Here is a 17,482-nt window from a genome sequence, read left to right on the forward strand (position 1 = left end):
GCATGCTGTCTGGGCTAATGTGTGCGTGGATGTGTGTGAAGAGGCGGTTGTGAGGTAAAGAGAGGGGTCTGGATTGCACATGCCTCATTTAGACATCAAAGGCCTCTGCTGATGATTTTTCCTTATAATTCATGCCTTTTGGTGCCTCTGCTCTCTCCATCTGAATAAACAAAACCCGAGCGGTTCTCTGTGGTCTGGGAGAAGTCAGGTGATTGCAGCACGTGACTTTGGAAGTAAATCGATACATCTCTAATTTATTCCACTAAAAATCCCTTTTAGCGGCTCTTTTATGTTGTTTCTGAAGAGCGTTCTGATTTCCAAGGGATTTCAAAGTGGTATTTAGAGATGTAATACGTCTCATCTGCTAGTCTTTGAAAATAAAAGAAGTACCTATCTCCCAAAAAAAAAAAAAAAGAATTCTTTTTATCTCAAGAAGCAAACATGTACAATATGTAAGTCTTTCACCAAGAAGAGCAAACACTGCTTGGCTTTCTTTTGATAGGGAGAAATCAATATTGCATGAAACTTACTGCCTCTGTATTCCCAGTTGGCTATTATTCCTCCCCACCCCAAACAGCAAACGTTACCCACGATCATTTAGCAAACCCTTGGTGTGAGCCGCTGCCTGACCCCTTCCCAGCTCTGCCCGCCCGTGTCCAAGCTGTGCTCCCATGCCAGAAGCCAGTTTGGCAGGCTCCCTGCCTGTAATATATCTGCAGGAGCAGCATTCCTCTGGGGCTGGCCTGGATCAAATGACAATGATTTCCCAAATGGAGGCACAGAGATGGGAGGCCTGACCCATCCTCTGATCTGCTACACGCTCTGATCGCTGCAGGTCAGGATGGATAAATTGTGAGGCTAAACCTCCTGTGAGATCTGCAGGGTTAGATACAGCACCTGAGCGATAAGAACTGCATCCGTAGAAACAGACACATTAATATCTCATCAATGTCAGTAGGAAAAAAAATGTCTTAGTAGAAACTGATAAAATAATAAAGCTGCTGAGAGATTTTGCAACATTTTCCATTAAAAACATCAAAGAGTGCAGTCGTTGTTGTGTGACTGTAGGTACTAAACTACAAGGTCATTGTCCTACATGATCATTTTTTTAATCACGTAGGCCCTTATTTTCCAAATTCGCCACCTCTGCCACATTTCAATAAATTTTTATTGAAAGTTCTACGTCACCATCCTGACAAAAAGGGAAGCTGTAAAAGAGCGAATTCCAGTGCCAGTACCGTATCCCACAAATGTGAAGTAAGCGACCCCGAGCCAATGCTGAATATTTTTCTTCTTTTTGCACAAATGCCACCTCTCAACCAAGTTTCATGAAATCCATCTGAGTAGCTTTTACATAACTTTGCAGGAAAACAGACAAGGTTCCACATTTGGCTTCTGTCTTGATAGTGGCATTTGCAGTAAACACAGCTTCGGTTGTAGGGAATGTAATTTGGAGGTATTTAGTCTTTTCGTTTTAGATCAGTTAATACTTTTCACCTACTGTGACATTTGCTGGGAAAAAAGATATCCTCAAGGGGTTAGAATCTATCCTGACCTGAACACTATTAAAACAAAATTTTCGCTAGCTGTTGAGAGTTGTGGGGGGATCGGCCAACGAACAGATGTTGTCATTCCTCGCAGTACGACTAAAAGTGATGCAGAGTTTTGTTTGTTTCGCAAAGCCGTTTGAAGCTCATGTTTACAGACACCAACTGGTAGAAAACAGTGTTTACATTTATTTATCTATTTATTTAGCAGGATTTATGTTAATTAGCTGCAGCTGAGTAAACTTACTGGCCACAGTTTTCTTTACAGCCAGTCATCGGGTTTAGCTTTCACTTGCTACAGTTCTTGGGACACAGTTAAAGCATCAGCTAAAGAAACCTATTATGCTCATTTCCTACCCTATATATTTTTTTAAATGTAAAAGAATAACTGACTGAGAAAGACTCACAGTTTAAAGTAATCCTTGTTCATCTCATAGTAGGCCTTGGCGTGGCCCCCTGAGACTTTTTACCTCCCTTTCCCTTCAGCCCAGCTTCTTTCTGATTGGCTGTCCCTCGCGAACAGAAGATTTGAACAGCAGGTGGGTAGGACTGCTGTGCTCACAGCAAGAGCTGCCTGAGAAGACAATATTGAGGATATTCATAAACAGACATATAAAAGCACGAGTAGAAAAAATAGAAAAAAAAGAAACAGAGCTTCAAAAGCAGACTGACGTCTGAGCTTTTGGCTCACAGGGATTACTTGTACATACTCTGGCCTCATTATTATCTTTAGCCGTGTTTATAAGGAGTATCCAAAGCTGTAACTGCATATATATATGTGTACATGTAAAGAAAGAGGAAAGACATAAATCCCCTTTAATTTAATTTCACTTGAGGTTTCCAAATGTTGTTTTTCTGCATTTTCAACATAATCTATGAATCACTCAAGTCATCAGGGAATTGGGTATTGTCCTGATTGCACTATATGCAGGTAAGAGTTTGCATTATTCTTAAATACTTGTGGACGTGCTGTCACAGCTAATGTGTTTTGTTGAAAGCACAGAGTACGCAGTCTGTTTCATAATACGATTTAATTTCAAAAGTCTGTTCAAGGACGTTAGGATTCATTATTTGTGATTGAGGGCTTTGATGCAATTTCAGGGGAATAAAACATTTGCTTATCAAAACCATTTTCTGCATCATTAGCAGAACAACGTCCTACATACAGACATTGTTTAACTGAGACGTAAAGTGTGAACATTTTATTTGTGCTGATTTTTCTCTTCGTTGCAGCATGTCATGCTCTTTCAGGTTTCAAAGGCTAAGCAAGAGCATAATGTCCAATTAATTTTAATGTGAGACTAAAACCTAAGTGCTTCTGATGCATCCAAACACAGCTGCTTTTTTTTCCTGAGCTATTTGCCTCAGTACATGAGATTTCTTCCAAATATCCTCAAATACTCAGGGGTAACGGGGATCCACACAGCGGACAGTTAGCACCTCTGAGGCATGGGTAGATAAGATTCACGGTAAAAGTTGGCTAATATCTCAAAACTGACAGGAACTTTCTGGGCATTTACAAAGTGTGACTTTAGTAAACCTGTGCTGGTTTGAATAACATCAAGAAAGCCGAGGAAAGATTGAAGGGGTGGCGGGGGATCCTGCTCTTTGATGTATAGGATTGAGATGTGATGAGGTCTGTTCAAAGTGAGTACAAAGTAGTGTTAAGATGGAAAAGGCAAATGCAGCTTTAGTCAAGGTAGAGAAGCAGAAGTAGCAAGACATGATGAAGAAATGTCCTGTCTCACATGAAATGCAGGCAAAGAGGATGAAACGTTGTCAGACATTAAATATAGATGGTGAGCTTTAAAAACACACTTTTGTAACCAATGAACTTTGAAATGCTAAGCAAGGTGTAGTAAGGAAGAGCAGCCAGCCCTTATTACTGTGTTATGTTTGAATATCCACCTTATCACATTTCTAATTGTCTTTGGTAAGCCAATAAGATTTCCCTTTCTGTGGTGCAGTTGGGAAGAACAGCCTTCACACATCTGCAGAGAAGAAATCACTCAGTAAGACAGGATCTGAATGTAGTAATTGCTTTTTATTCCTTTTGACACACTGACCGCAGCTTCCATGTGTCACTCATTTGAGTGGAAAGTGGAAGGGTGAAAATCTACATCTAGAATCCTGCAGACCTGCTTAGTCAGGCTCTTATTGAAGTGTGCACGGTGAAAATATGTATTTATTGGCCATAAAATAGATGTCACTTCTCTTTAAAACCGCTAAAACTTTTAAATGTTAAATTGCATTCACTTGTGTTTGGGTGGCATAACCATAGACCACATATGGGCATAGCCACAGTGACGTCACCCATTGGTTTATGGACTCCCGCTTGGAAGCCTCGACTTGAGCTTTTTTACCATATTGGAAGAAAGGGGAGGCTCTGACTGAGGGGGAAAAGGGCACTGCACATTCTTACAGCAGTACTTGTCAATTACAAAGTAGCCATGCTCTAAAACATACTCATCTTTATCGTCTCTTGAAGTACAATGGGGGCCACAATTTACAACATGAGCATCAGTTTATATTCTGTAAGACCTAAATCTTGCTATTGAGACTATAAATTTATCAGATAAGTGTTTACCACATACGTAGATTAAGTGAGAACTAAGGCCATTTTCCAATAGACTTCCATAAACTAAGATTCCTTTTTTTTTTACCCAGAGGAGTCGCCCCCTACTGGATATGAGTAAGAATGCAGGTATTACTGCACTGGTTTTACTATGTTGATCTATGGCTTCATCACATTTTTCTCCCTGCAGCCATCCTTCGTCTCATCTAACTAGTGTTTTTTCCCAAAATGTCACCCTGTTGGATTCCACTTTATTTTCCAGTCTTTATTACTTTGTTTGAATTTTACCATCACGCAGAGCTCTCTGCCTCTGCCATTAACACTTTGACATTTTCACTAATTTCAGTTGTGGTACACTGGAAATTGCCACCTGACCCTAATAGTGTATATTGTCAAATAGTTAATTAATTCTGTGTAGCTAATCATAAGCCTCTGCATACTCGTGTAATCCAGAAAACTATCAATGCTCCACTGAACAATCCTCCGCTGACTACTACTGCTGCAATTAGTAGATGTATAACTGATCAGCAGCACACTTTTTGATGTTTCCTTTAATAGGTTATTAATGTGGAATTGGATAGAAACAGGCAGTTTTGCATTTTGGAGAATTGTTTTCTGGTTATTAAACTACCACACGTTTCTGGGTAATAAGTCACAGCATTAAACACAATATGTACTCTGTTACCCTTATTTATTCTATGAAGAATGCTGCAGGCATAAGTCAGCATTAATTCCAGCACTGTGAATAGTATCCTTATGTGTTAAACCATCAACTAATATTACTGTTTTATGAGATTAAGGCCACAAGTTAGTATTTTAAATTTTTAATGCACAGATATTAACATTTTATTGTTAGCAGGTCCTGTTGTTACCAATATACTATTATTAACTGATTTTGCTTCATAATCATACACTTGTTTCCACATTATTACACCCACTTTCTACCCTCTTAGTACCAATTATGTGATATTAGTCTTATAACTACTACTGTTAACTACTTGGCATGTGGCTCTTTTGTCCTGGCTACCTCTCCTCACACCCAACCAGTTATGGCAGATGGCTGGCCTTCCCTAAACCCGAGTTTTTCCTTCCCACTGTTGCAAAGTGCTTGCACACAGGGGGCTGTCTGATTGTTGGAGTTTCCTCTGTATTGTAAAGAGTTGAATTGGCTATTACTCGGTAATAATCCCTTATTAACCAAAGTAATACAAAGCTAGACTAGAAGGTGCTGCCCAAATGTTTCTCCTCAAACAACAGATACTAAGATTTCTCATCTTGTAAAGATTGTCATTTAATACCCTATAAACTCTTAAGTACCCAAGATTCCAAATACTTATTTTCCATTTGTTACAATCACACATCCATTGAATATTTGCAATGAGCAGTACTCATTACTGAGTGAAATACAGTTAATGAGATTATCTGCACTTTTAAATGCTGACCTACTTTTTCTGTGCCTACATCCTGCAGAGTTGAGTGATCCAGGACTGTCAGCAACAAATATGAGATCTTTCTTAGCTTAAAACTACTGACGTTATTACCAGGATGAACTCTTCTCTGAGTGTGAAGGTGAACTTTTCATGAACGCACGGTGTCACTTCTGCCTGTTTCTTTTGTAATTCGGCTACTACAAACATCCCCCGCTGTGCACCTGTGATAGATGCGGTTTATGTAATAATAATAAGCTGTTATTGAGTCATCTCATCAATGAAATGACATAATCTCACTTAAGTCAATTGAAAGTGTTTCTGTCACTTTTGCGTCACACACGGGCGCCGATTTAAAAAGAAGGCAGAATCGGTTTACCGCCGCTGTCATCATCGTCGGCATCATGTTGGAGCTTGTTGTTGTTTTTGCCTGGTTGGATCACTGCCCTCGTTTCCTCTGTTGCAGGTCCAGTGATGAAGCTGCAGCAGAGAACTCCTCGCCGGCGGGGCCAGCAGCCCAAGCTGCTCAACAGCCCGGAAGACAGCCTGTACTACAACCAGCTAAATGTGAGTTCAAAGTGCCGATAAAGGCCTTTGTCTGACTTTGGTTCCACATGATAATACAATTAAACCTACCTGTGCCAGACCCTGGAGCCCCACCCCCACGCTTCTCTGCCTCTTGTCTTGAACATGTGCTTATGCTCTTTATCTGTTGCTTTCATGTCAGGATGTCTGCCTTCACGGTGAATAATTGATGTGGTTTATCAAAGCTGAGCAAGATGCATGCTTCATCAGACTCACTTGAGCCCTTTGATCAGAAAAAAATTATGCTGTGACTTCTGATATTATCAGCATCTGCTCGCATTCAACACAAAATCACTTTGAATTAAAAATTAATGACTCTCTGCTCATCTTTTGACTGTGTGCTCTTGGCCCTTTCCTCAGAGAACTCTGGATTACCAGGGGAGCAAGAGGAAGCCGAGAAAACTTGGGTAAATAACTGCTTTCCTACTTACAGCAACTCTAAACAGAGCAGGCCCTTTGTGGAATAGGAGAATCCAGAAATGGAGTTGTTTTCTTATAATGTAAATGGAGAGCCGAAAATAACAGGGTTTTTATGAGGAGATGCTCTGCGTCATTGGAGAGGGGGTTACATATTAGGGCCTTTGTCATCATGCTAATTTTAACTGTTGAAGGTCTGCACTGTGCCTGTACTGTAATTGACGTTCTATTTCAGAGCAGTATGCTTAAGCAAACACCTCATCTCAGGTGCATCTGCAAATAATACTATTGCAAATGTCTAGCTTTACACAATATTAAACTGAAAAAAGGCACCGTTCCTCTATCACAGTAATGTCTCACCACTATCTTTTTGTCTCCTTAAAAAACATCACAGTCAAATCAAAGTGCTGGATGGAGAAGATGAGTACTACAAATTACTGTCAACTGTGGAGTCGATCCCTGAGGAAGAGCACTCAACCACCGCCCCTACCCACCCTTTCTAGTTGGGCCCCTCGTCAGTCAGAGCTGAACCTTACAACCATGTCAGCCGGTAAGACAGACGCTTCAGACGTGTAGACAGACACTCCAAAGAACATCCTCTGCTTTGGATGTGCTTCGGTATGTGGAGCAAGTAGCAGCGGTGCAGAATAAGCGACCTGCGCGAGCCGTGCCCTCGTCTGCTAATGCAAAGCGATCAGAAGGTGTTTACAGGAGCAATTCGCTCGTCATCAGTGACAGTGTTAGGATAGTTTCTTCCTTCGACTCAGAGTTTGGAACACATAATTCTACTAGACTCTACTAGACTAGACGTACTAGATTTCTACCTCGTGTGCACAATTTTTCCAGTCTTGTTTTTTCTTTTATTACTATAACTTTAACTCTAGTAAGTTACACATCCGAGCTTCTGTTATATGTGTTCTACTGCATGGTAAAGAATTTTATTTCTAGAGGCTGAAATCCTGCATTTAATCTTCAAATTGCAATAAAAATGGTGCAGAAATTCATAAAAACACACATAAGAGAAGGATAAAGAGGAAGTAACATTGTCCCAAATATCCAAGCTCCACAGGGCTGCATATAGTGAATATTCCTATTGTCCATGTAGCTGTTAATTGGTTTATTGATTGATTCTTTAGTCTAAATAGTTTAGTTTAAAAAAAGATAAAAGGAAGCACGTCTTATATATCCTCTTATATTCATGACTAGATAAATTATAAGCTCATTAAATGGCCATTGATAATTTTCGGTTGTTTTTCTAAGGGTTGAATTGAGCCATCGTTTCTCTGTTACAATGAAGTGCCCCTCATTTTGCAGGCAGTGCGCTGCTCAGCTCAGTGGGGTTAACCTGACGTGGAAACATCTACCTATTCCCGAGCATTACGTCTATTGTCTAAGACGGATCCGGAGACAAATCCTCGTGAAACCCAAAACTCTTTCGACGAGTTCTCCCACAGCGAGTTGCCTGTAGTTAAAGGGGCTTTGTGCTGTCTGAGAGCTGGAATCACCACACATAGCTTCACAGAGGCAGAGCTAGAACTCACTTTGAATTTCACCCTAAATACAGGAATTTTCTTTTAAGATGTGAAGTGTCGGAAATGCAGGGCTGGCGAGTTGATTTGTAGAGCTTTTTTTTTTTCTTTTCAATTTGCATATCATTTACTGCATCTCCCTTTGTTGACACCCGAGGGCCTGAGAGGAGATTTTGATCTTAATAGGAAGAGTAGGGTGGTATGACTGAGGATCTCATCCTCCTTATACTCAGCGGGGAAAACATTAGAGCTCTGCCTTGATAGCAAACCCAGCTCCACTTAGGTTCAGATTCACAGGAATCCTGGTGGGTTTAACGAGGTCCAGGGTGTTCATCAAATCCTACAGCTCAATGCTGTGAGGGTCAGACTCGGGTTGAGACACTGAGGCTTTACTACTTTACTACTACAAGCTGTAGTAGTAATCTTTGTTTTTCCTTCTTTAACCTCTCAAGTCTCCTTTTAATTTTCTGCATGGTTGACGCTTTTGTCTCTATTTTTTTGTCACTTAACACCACTGTGGTTTAAATCTGCCGTTTTCCAACCGTAACTGTGCTGTTTGTTGTTTTAAACAGCCACAGCGTCTTTAGTGGTGATGTGGTTAATCCACATAGGTTTAAAAGTTGCACATACTGTCTCCTGTGAGGAAGACATAAATAGAGGTAGCTAAAAGGTGTTTACATCTTTCAGTAGACTTACTGCAAGGTACGCATATTTAATGTTATTAAGCCTTTGGTTGAGCTGGTCTTGAGCTGATTGAGCTTTTTATAGCATAACGTCAATTGATGAGGGCTTTTTTTTCTCTATGCTTTATAGCCTTGTGACAAAGTTTGGGAGTTCTGGACAAAAATATCTGAAAATATTTGTGATATTTATAAATTCTGTTCTGATCCAGATTATTTTTTAGGTAATATTTTAAGAATTAGAGCTAAAAAATAAAGAGAAAAGACAAACTAGCATCACAAGAGGCAGACTGATTAGATATTCTGATGATAGACTGAATTGTGCCCACAGTACAAGGGTCATATAAATTGAGTTATGTATCCCAGATCTCCCAGGAGTACTAGACTACAAAATGTGCCCATTATAAATGAAGACATGTGTTGACAGCCACATATTTGGTGAATTTAAGTGGTGAGAGTATAAATATAATGTATAAATAAGTAAAGTATAAATAGCTGAAATACTCTAAAACTGAACACGGCACAGTTTACAATAAAATACGAAAGGAACATTTTTGGTTTTTCTAAATTAAGATTTTATAATTAAGCTAAAAAAAAAACTATTTTTCAGTTTATTGTCATATTTAAGTCCATAAAAATTCAAAGCGTAAAAACCCCGGACCACTGGCGGTGTTATAATGTAGTGTCACAGTTACTTGAGAAGCATTTCACCTCCGGTCGTAGCCACAGATCCTGCAATAATTAAAATCCTCGTTGTGCATTACTCCCTTGCTGGGATAGTTGGTTCCTCTGAAGAGCAGTCTGAAATAGGTCACCCCAGCACCCTGTAGTGCATCTTAAAAGTACACTGAATCAATTAAGTGTGATCATGCTCCCTTGATTATTTTGGCCCTGTTTTACCACAGAGAGGAATTTCAAATAGGCTCGCTAGTTTGAATAACAAGGTTGGACTGTAGTGACAAATGGTGCCAGAGTGGGTGTTTCTTCCCCTGTTTTCCTCTGCCAAATTAACTCCCTGGCTGATTGCCTGCTTTAGCATATGAGAGGAGGTGAGCAGAGGTGTGCGCGTAATTGCCTCGGATAGCTGATTATGTGTTGCAAAAAGGCAAATGTTATGAAATGCTGTTGTCATTCCGATGAGGGATGTTCTGACCTGACGAACCAAACCCCCTGTGTTTGTTTAGCCTCCGGGTCATTTTGGGGGACAGCGGGTAGGTTAGGCCAGCGTTGGAGGCCTGACACCTGTGTTTTCTTTAATACGTTTTTGTAAAAAAAAAAAAAAAAGCCCAAAAAAGCAGCTCCTTCTTGTTTTCCCTCATTAAATCTGACAACATCTGGTGTGCGGGAGAGGACTCCTTTAATGTGGCTAACGTTACTGCTGGTGTTATTCTTGCCATTTTAGCTATTTGCTTCATGTGCTGCACATTCATTAAAGCTACATCCAAGGTAGCTCCAAACACTGTTATCCAAAGTTTTTAAACCACCTTTATGAAAATCGCCTGCGCTGCAGCCTTAACAAATGATGAAAAGCTTTTATTTTCTAAAGAAGCATACTTACCTTTTCACCTAATAGTGATGTCTCACTTCAAAGAGGGAACACGATTAGGCCAACATTGTCCTGTTTCTCTATCCTTTGAGTTCAAAGGGAGAGTTTCGATGCAGCATTTCATGTGCAGCCTTTTCAAATACTGTTTTAATGCAGTTTACGTGCTTTTCATATCCAGATCTGTCACATTTCCACCACACTAAATGTATCTTGCTATATTATGGTTGCATACCATATGTTGGGGTTTTTTGTGAGTAAAGAATTAATGCCTTGCTTCATAATGCAGACTACTAAAATAGCTACAAACTCAGCATTGCAGTGCTGTTTGCTGGCTAGCGTTGGAAAGAGTGACATGCAAGAGTGTCAGCCAGATGTCAGATGTATGTGAAAGGGCAAAAAAAGAGAAACATGCCCTAAAGAATGCAGTAATAAAGAAACTTGTTGAGCAGGGTAAAAGCACAGGGAGGAAGAGGAAGAGGAGGAAGAAGGAGATAAAAGAGTCCGTTGAGCACATACATCAAAGGTCTCTTAATGACAAGGGATGCCATTAGGGTTACAGTCGCTTTTGTTTCAGCTTCCTCTCACCTGCAGTTTGTCGAGGGCGCTCCATGCGCTGTTTTTGTTGTTGGCATTTGCATGAATGTAAAATGCATGCATGAGAGGAGGAAAGAGTTTGTTAATCTTACAAGTGACTAAATGTTTTGGTCCAAATTACAGCTACCTTTTCATTTGCAAAGGAGACATCTTACCCTTGATGTGAGAGGGACAAAGCTGGAGAAAGCCAGCATAGAACAATAGGAACAATATGGGAAAGCTGTTATCCTGTATGCCATGAAATTTATTGACTTAAAAGTTTTTTGGGTGCCTCCGGTGCTGGAATGGGATTTGACAAATCAGAGCGTGAAATTATGATTAGCCCCTCTCAGTTTGTCGAGGGAGCGGGGCACTAGCAGACTTGGCATGGCCAAAGGTGTAACCTGTTTTGTTTTGCCCCAGCATTGCTTTCCCAGATGGTGGGACCAGCTGCCGTTGAATAAACGCTGGACTGGTAACAGTGTGAGAATTACCACGGCCTTGTTTCGGTTTGGGATGCATAGCTGAAAGCTTGTCATTTTTGCCACTGCCAGGAGGAACCGGAGCGGTCACCTGGTGTTCAACCAAACAACCTTGATTGAGGTCACACTAAAGTAGTATACAGTGTAATTGTTTTAATACTTTCCTTATATGGCCCATGAAATACTTTTTTTTACCAGAAGACTCTTAAAATAAAGGTGGACATTTGCAAATTGCTAATAAATTGTGTTTTTTAGTTTATTTGCTCAGTTTTCTAAAGTAGAGAAGTGGCTTAACATAGTTCTTGAATAGAAACAGGGTTTTTTAGGCAAACAAGCTGTAACTATATAGCACATTTCAAACAACTTAAATTAACAACAAAATGGAAATAAAAAATATTTATGTAACACCAATTCAAAATTATGAAAGATAGCCATAAAAGACAGGTAGTTAACACAGTATTCATCTTTTATTATTTCAGGTAGATACAATACTTGTGTGAAGAAGGAGGACATTTTTTCCATGCAGATTATTTATCTTTTATTTGTTTTTGCTCCTCCAATATCGGTTAAGTCATACTAACATTAATTTTATATAAATCTGAGCAAATTAAAGATCTTCTAAATAAAGATCCAGGCATTTTTTCGTGACTCCTAATACTATTGTACATGGGGGGAAAACAAAGTTCATTTTGAACAACTCTAAAATCTCAAGAATAGCTTAATAAATGCCTCTCTTCAGAAATGCCATTATATCTGCCAGTGTACCAGTTGATGGGGCGATCCACTTTCTCTGTATATTAACTTTCATGGCTAGCTCTGCATAGTAATCATGGCAACATTCAGTGATGTATTATTGACTCTCTGAGGTCAGAGCTACTTTGCCTGTTGTCGGTTGGCCTGATCTGAATTTGTTTCTGCCACTGGAAAATAAATAAGTGAATAAAAATTTGGTTAGTACCTCAAAATTTTGCCTTGCTGACCAAGTATCTTGACTATTTGGCTTACTTCTGATTAACTTGAAATTTTGGGATACATAACTCAAAATTTACAATTTAAAATTTTGACTGGCAAAAAAACCCTGCAGAGATGCCATATTAATATAAAAATCTATAGAAATACACATATAAAGGGGGGGGGGGGGCACTTGCATTGAAACTCCTATAAGGCAAAAACGGCATTAAGCATTGCATAGCTATATAGTGACATATTCTGCCACAATATCTGACAGCTTGTTACGTCTCCTCGAGGGCAGGAGGGGATAACACAACAACTCTGGAAACCCGGTACAGGTGTTATAAAAAAGTTTAATGGCAGCGCGCTCACAAAATAAATAACCCAAATTCAAACAACAAATGCGGGGGAGAAAGGGACAGTTAGGTTGTGCCAAAAAAACACCAAAAAGACAAAACCAAAACTTAGCTGAGCTATTATCCTAGAAAAACAAAAACAGGGGGGAAACACTCTGAACCTCAATTCAAAACAAGCTTAAAATTACATGGGTGGCACCAACCTACTTACCTAGTGTTTCTAACAAAAAGACTCTACGTGAGTAAGTGTATGGAGTCCCCAAACTTAACTAGTCCACTTTACTCCCACCACAACCATCAAACAAAAGAAATACAGCAGAGGCGTTTTAGACATGTGCCAAACAATTCGAAGGAGGGAAGAGAGCCGCGCCCAGCCACAGGTCAGTCTCCTTATCAAGGTGTGCCCTCCTGGTTTGTCCAATCAGGGTCTCCCTCCTCTAATTAGTTGGAGATCCCCAAATTGACATCAGCCTGCAGTCTGTGTACCTAAGGGAATGGCAAACAAAAGGAGAGGGAAAGAAAACATGCAGCCTGCAGACACGTAACACAGCTTTATGTTAAAGCAAAGTTACAAAACTGAGTTGAACATACATAACTTTGTAAATATTTATATTCCAGCTTCTAGTGCTGTTATTTTCTTGTGTTTTTGCTTTTTGAGGATGACAAGAATTTCTAGTGTAAGGTTCAAATTTCTCACAGTTATGTCGTTGCCACCTGCTGCTTAGTAGATCGTGGAAAAAGGTGATATATTTGTAGCAGCTCACAAACATTTCCAACAAAAGATGACGGTCATATAATAAACAAATGTTTAAAAAGCTAAGTGCAGTAAACTGAAGGGTTGATAGCACTTGATTATCACAGGAGTGTCCATTGGATCTGAGTTTGGTGATTGGAGGTGAGGTTGCTTTATTATAATGTTCCTGGGAGAGCGCTGCAGGCTGTAACTCACTCTGTTCAAGTCTGTACATCATCATCATCATAGAGGGGAGAGAGTTTTCCTCTTTAAGGCTGGACTGGATTAGCACATTCAGGGTGGGCTGAGAGAAGGTAAAACGACCTGTCCCGCCTTACTTGACCCCCAAGCCAACCCTGCACATTGCCAAGGCTTTGCTGTTTGCTCTTGAATATGCAGAGATCCCCGGCTTCATAGGCCTGGAAGAGGGAGAGAGAGAGGAAAAAAAAAAGACTTGTATCGCGTTGCAGGGAAAATTAGTGAGACCAAAGTTGGAGTTTCTGTGTGTTGGGGGCTGTGAACAATGGCAGCTTTCTGTCAGACAGCAACTTCAAAGGTCTGCTGAGTGACTGCTCTGAGTTATACTTTGTTGTAGATCACTGAGGAAATTCACAGATGTTTTCTCATACGAGACACCATTATAGCGGCTCAAGTACCCAGTAGCCTCGAGCGCCTCTCCCTCTCTCCCCGTCTTTCTCTGTTTCTCCCACACATTCACACTCCCTCTCACACATGCAGCACCCCATCACCCACCTCCACTCATCCCCAAGTCTCTGATATCTCTTGCATGAGACAGATGTGGAACCTGTTTTCTCTCCAACTGTCCAGAGAATATGGAAAGTTAAAAAGGGCTCGTGTTGTGGCGTCGCCCCGCGACTCTGTCAGATCCTCTCTTCTCGCTGTCAGTTCACTCAAAAATGTCAAGACCGTACACAGCTACACCTTTTCACATCCAAAGTTAGAGGTCAATAGAATAAGGTGGAATTCTCCCTGCTAAAATAGGATGTTAGTGCAAACCTGGGTAAAGATAATGAAAAGCATTTTACATGTACTGCTAAACATCTTTATTTTTCTCTCTTATCCTGCAGATTGCCTTCATTTGTCTTATGGATCAAAACAACCTGCTTCCCAACATCGCACTTGACATCTGTTGTAAATTTATATTTATTTCATGTAAATTGTTGTTTTATAAGAGTCAAATAAATGTGTCTAAATGTTTTTTTAATTCATATTTATTACTGATGTATAACGGTATTTTGATATTGTAGGCAAAACAATTTACCTGCCACAAATCTGTTGTTTTATACATTTTTTTCCTCATTTTAGATTGATGAATTATTTCCCTCTCCCCTTTTAGATCAGACACAATAGTTTGGTTACAGCTAATTGTTTCAGCACGTGCTGGCACTTGCACATACTGTTAAAAACTTATGGCAATAAAAACTTAATGAGTCGTTCTTTCTTCGCCTTAATTGCCCTTTACAGAAATGATTGTCACCTGTTGAACGTCTATGATCCACCCCACTGTTTTCTTTGATTTGCACTGTCAAGAAAGTGTAAAATATATATATATATATAACTACTATGAGTGGGGGTTTTTTTTGTTCTTCTATATACAGATTCCTGAATGCAGGTTCCTGCATATCTGCACCCTGAACATTATTTCTGATGCTCAGCTCTCCACTTTATACTAGAAAAGGCTGTATGAAGTACATAGTTGGTGCTGACTGAGTCCATGTTCAAACCTTTCCAGGCAACAAACTGTTGCGGGGGGGGGGGTCCCTCCAAGTAAATTCTACCCATCAAATGCCGCGGGCAGAAATTTCCTTTAGCCAAACTGTCGCTGAGGCGGCCCTGTAAAACTTGAGGCATGGCCATGAGATGGTGACGGTTTGGAGCAAGTAAATTACCTCAGGGACTGGACAATGTGTTAAGCACACTGTTATGAATTTCTTACAAACTATATCAAAGTCCTGCTTAGCCAAATCCTTCCCTCAGGTGGCGTCCTATTGAGATGCATTAAAATGTAAGAGCCCACATTTAGGGGTGAAACGAACATCTCAAAGGAAGATATCAATAATTTCTGACTGCTGATGGTTCGCAGAATTCATGCAGTTGTCACATATGGCTGAAATATGCCTTGCATGGCATATGACAGCTCACATGTAAAGCTGATTTAAGTGGAAATCCACCTTAAATCAGAATTAACATTTGATGTTTTTAAAGCCTATGAACCAGGCTGCTGTAGTAGAAAAATGTTGTTTTAGGGTGGATTCCTCCTTTACTGTTGGCATAAGAGAGCAGATTGCAACTTTTGACATTTATCTGACATTTAAACCTGGAAGTAAAAACTAACTGACAGCACTTTGCTGCACAAATACATCTTTACAGAACAGACTATGGATATTTTTTTTAACCAGTGACATCTGAAGTCTTACAAATAGCTGGTTAAGCAAATTTTACAGCATCCTGTAGTTTTATCGTGTACCTTTCATGTAGTTTGAGCTCCTTTGTGCTAAGATCCTTCAAACAGTTTCGCACCAGTGAAGCTCACAAAAATTTGCAGTGAGGTGTCATTTATGAAGCCTTTATAAGTTTTAACAGCTTTATAAAAATTTTAAACCTGCATTTATTCTTCTCCTTCTTTTGCTTGCTCCTTTTAGGTGTACACATAAACCCATTATTAATGTGTTATAAATCTTTTTATAACAGGTTTTTCTTCTGCCTACACTTCCTTGGCTACACTTGTTTAAAAAAATAATATTTATAGTATTGGTGACTAAATTATTAGCAAATATAAACCAAAAGCACAAATGAAAGGATACTTTTCACAACCTGGCAACCCCAAACTACATCTTATCAATGTCTCCTAATTCGGTTATTCAATAAATCTGTTTTGAGCTTTAATAAAGCTATGCAGTGTCTTAATTGGTCATCATCTCATGATAAGTTGAAAACAAAGTGTGATTTTAGAGGATCAACGGTTGGGGCAATTTTAAAGTGACACATTAAAAGTAAATAGCACCATTTTTTAGTACTGCTTGTTCAGATTTATAATTTCATGAAATCTGCGAGGTGATTTTCAAGCTTGTTGTCTTAAAACCTTCCTGATTGCCACATTTTTTGCATATTTTGAAGCAGCATCGAGCTCTGTGGCTGCCACAGCTTGATGTAAACAAGGTTAACAGTGTGACTACACCACTCACTCCTGTAGCCACTCTTGTAGTTTAGCATGGCTCCAGTGAAGCCCAGCAGGACTCCCCCTTTCCCTCATGACTGTGTGTAAAGCCGTGGGAGAGAACTGGGAACATTAATCCCTTCAAAGGAACAGATCTAATTCAAAATCTGCCGCTCCAAACTAGTTGAGAGGACAGTGATTGTTTCTGCAGGGAAGCCAGATAAAGATCAGAGAGTTGAACTACAACTTCCATTTTTTTCCAGCTCGGCAAAACATTTAAAAAGAAGTTCCGGATGTTATCTTATGAAAACTGCATACTTTTGCCTTCATTAAATGCTCTGAAACAAAAAGGATGCAGTATTACAGGATGTGTTAGCTCAGGTTTCTTTTTTTTTTTCTTTTCGAGAAGCTGCAGTGGATGGGATCATTAGTTTCTTTCTGGTTTTCGGGACCTGTTCAGTCATAAAGACATAAGATGAAAACATAATTGAGATGTCCACATTTTAAGTGCTACCTTTGTCACCTCACTTATCTAACAAGTTAAAAACGTTCATTTAAATTACCTGCTGGGAGTTTTTTTTTTCTTTTTCCTTCAGGCTTTTAGTTTGGGTTGGGAAAGAATGAACTGGATTGAGGTTCTGATAAAACAACTGATTGAAATGAGTGAAGGGGAAATGAGTGAAGGGGAAATAAGTATTTAAATAATTCAGAGAGGGCATAATTAAGTGTTTCAGTTCAAAGGCACAACAAAGATTTTCTTTTTTTTTTTTTTTTGTAATTTAAGCTTGAAATGTAAAAGAGACGCAGATTCTTCAGAGATGAGAACTTTGTGTTGAGTCACTTGATTTGGTCTCTTTCCTCCATCAAACAGTGAGGCAACGCTCTTGGAGATCTCCAGAGATA

The 17,482-nt window shown here is 39.6% G+C and overlaps 1 protein-coding gene across 4 annotated transcripts in view; it reads left to right on the forward strand.

The window, feature by feature from the left end:
* myo3b (myosin IIIB) overlaps positions 1–17,294 on the forward strand; it is a 72,304-nt gene extending 55,010 nt beyond the window's left edge. For all 4 annotated transcript variants that reach the window (XM_005918143.3, XM_042219227.1, XM_042219228.1 and 1 more), the window contains 4 exons: positions 6,016–6,116; positions 6,495–6,541; positions 6,946–7,101; positions 14,490–17,294. In XM_005918143.3, the coding sequence (XP_005918205.1) occupies positions 6,016–6,116; positions 6,495–6,541; positions 6,946–7,054 (257 nt within the window). In that variant the 3' untranslated portion in view covers positions 7,055–7,101; positions 14,490–17,294. The remainder of the gene's footprint in view (positions 1–6,015; positions 6,117–6,494; positions 6,542–6,945; positions 7,102–14,489) is intronic.
* Positions 17,295–17,482: the final 188 nt, after the last annotated feature.

This window comes from Haplochromis burtoni, unplaced genomic scaffold (assembly GCF_018398535.1).
Source record: "Haplochromis burtoni strain Fernald_Lab_line unplaced genomic scaffold, NCSU_Asbu1 Contig_29, whole genome shotgun sequence".
NCBI classification, from domain to species: domain Eukaryota; kingdom Metazoa; phylum Chordata; class Actinopteri; order Cichliformes; family Cichlidae; genus Haplochromis; species Haplochromis burtoni.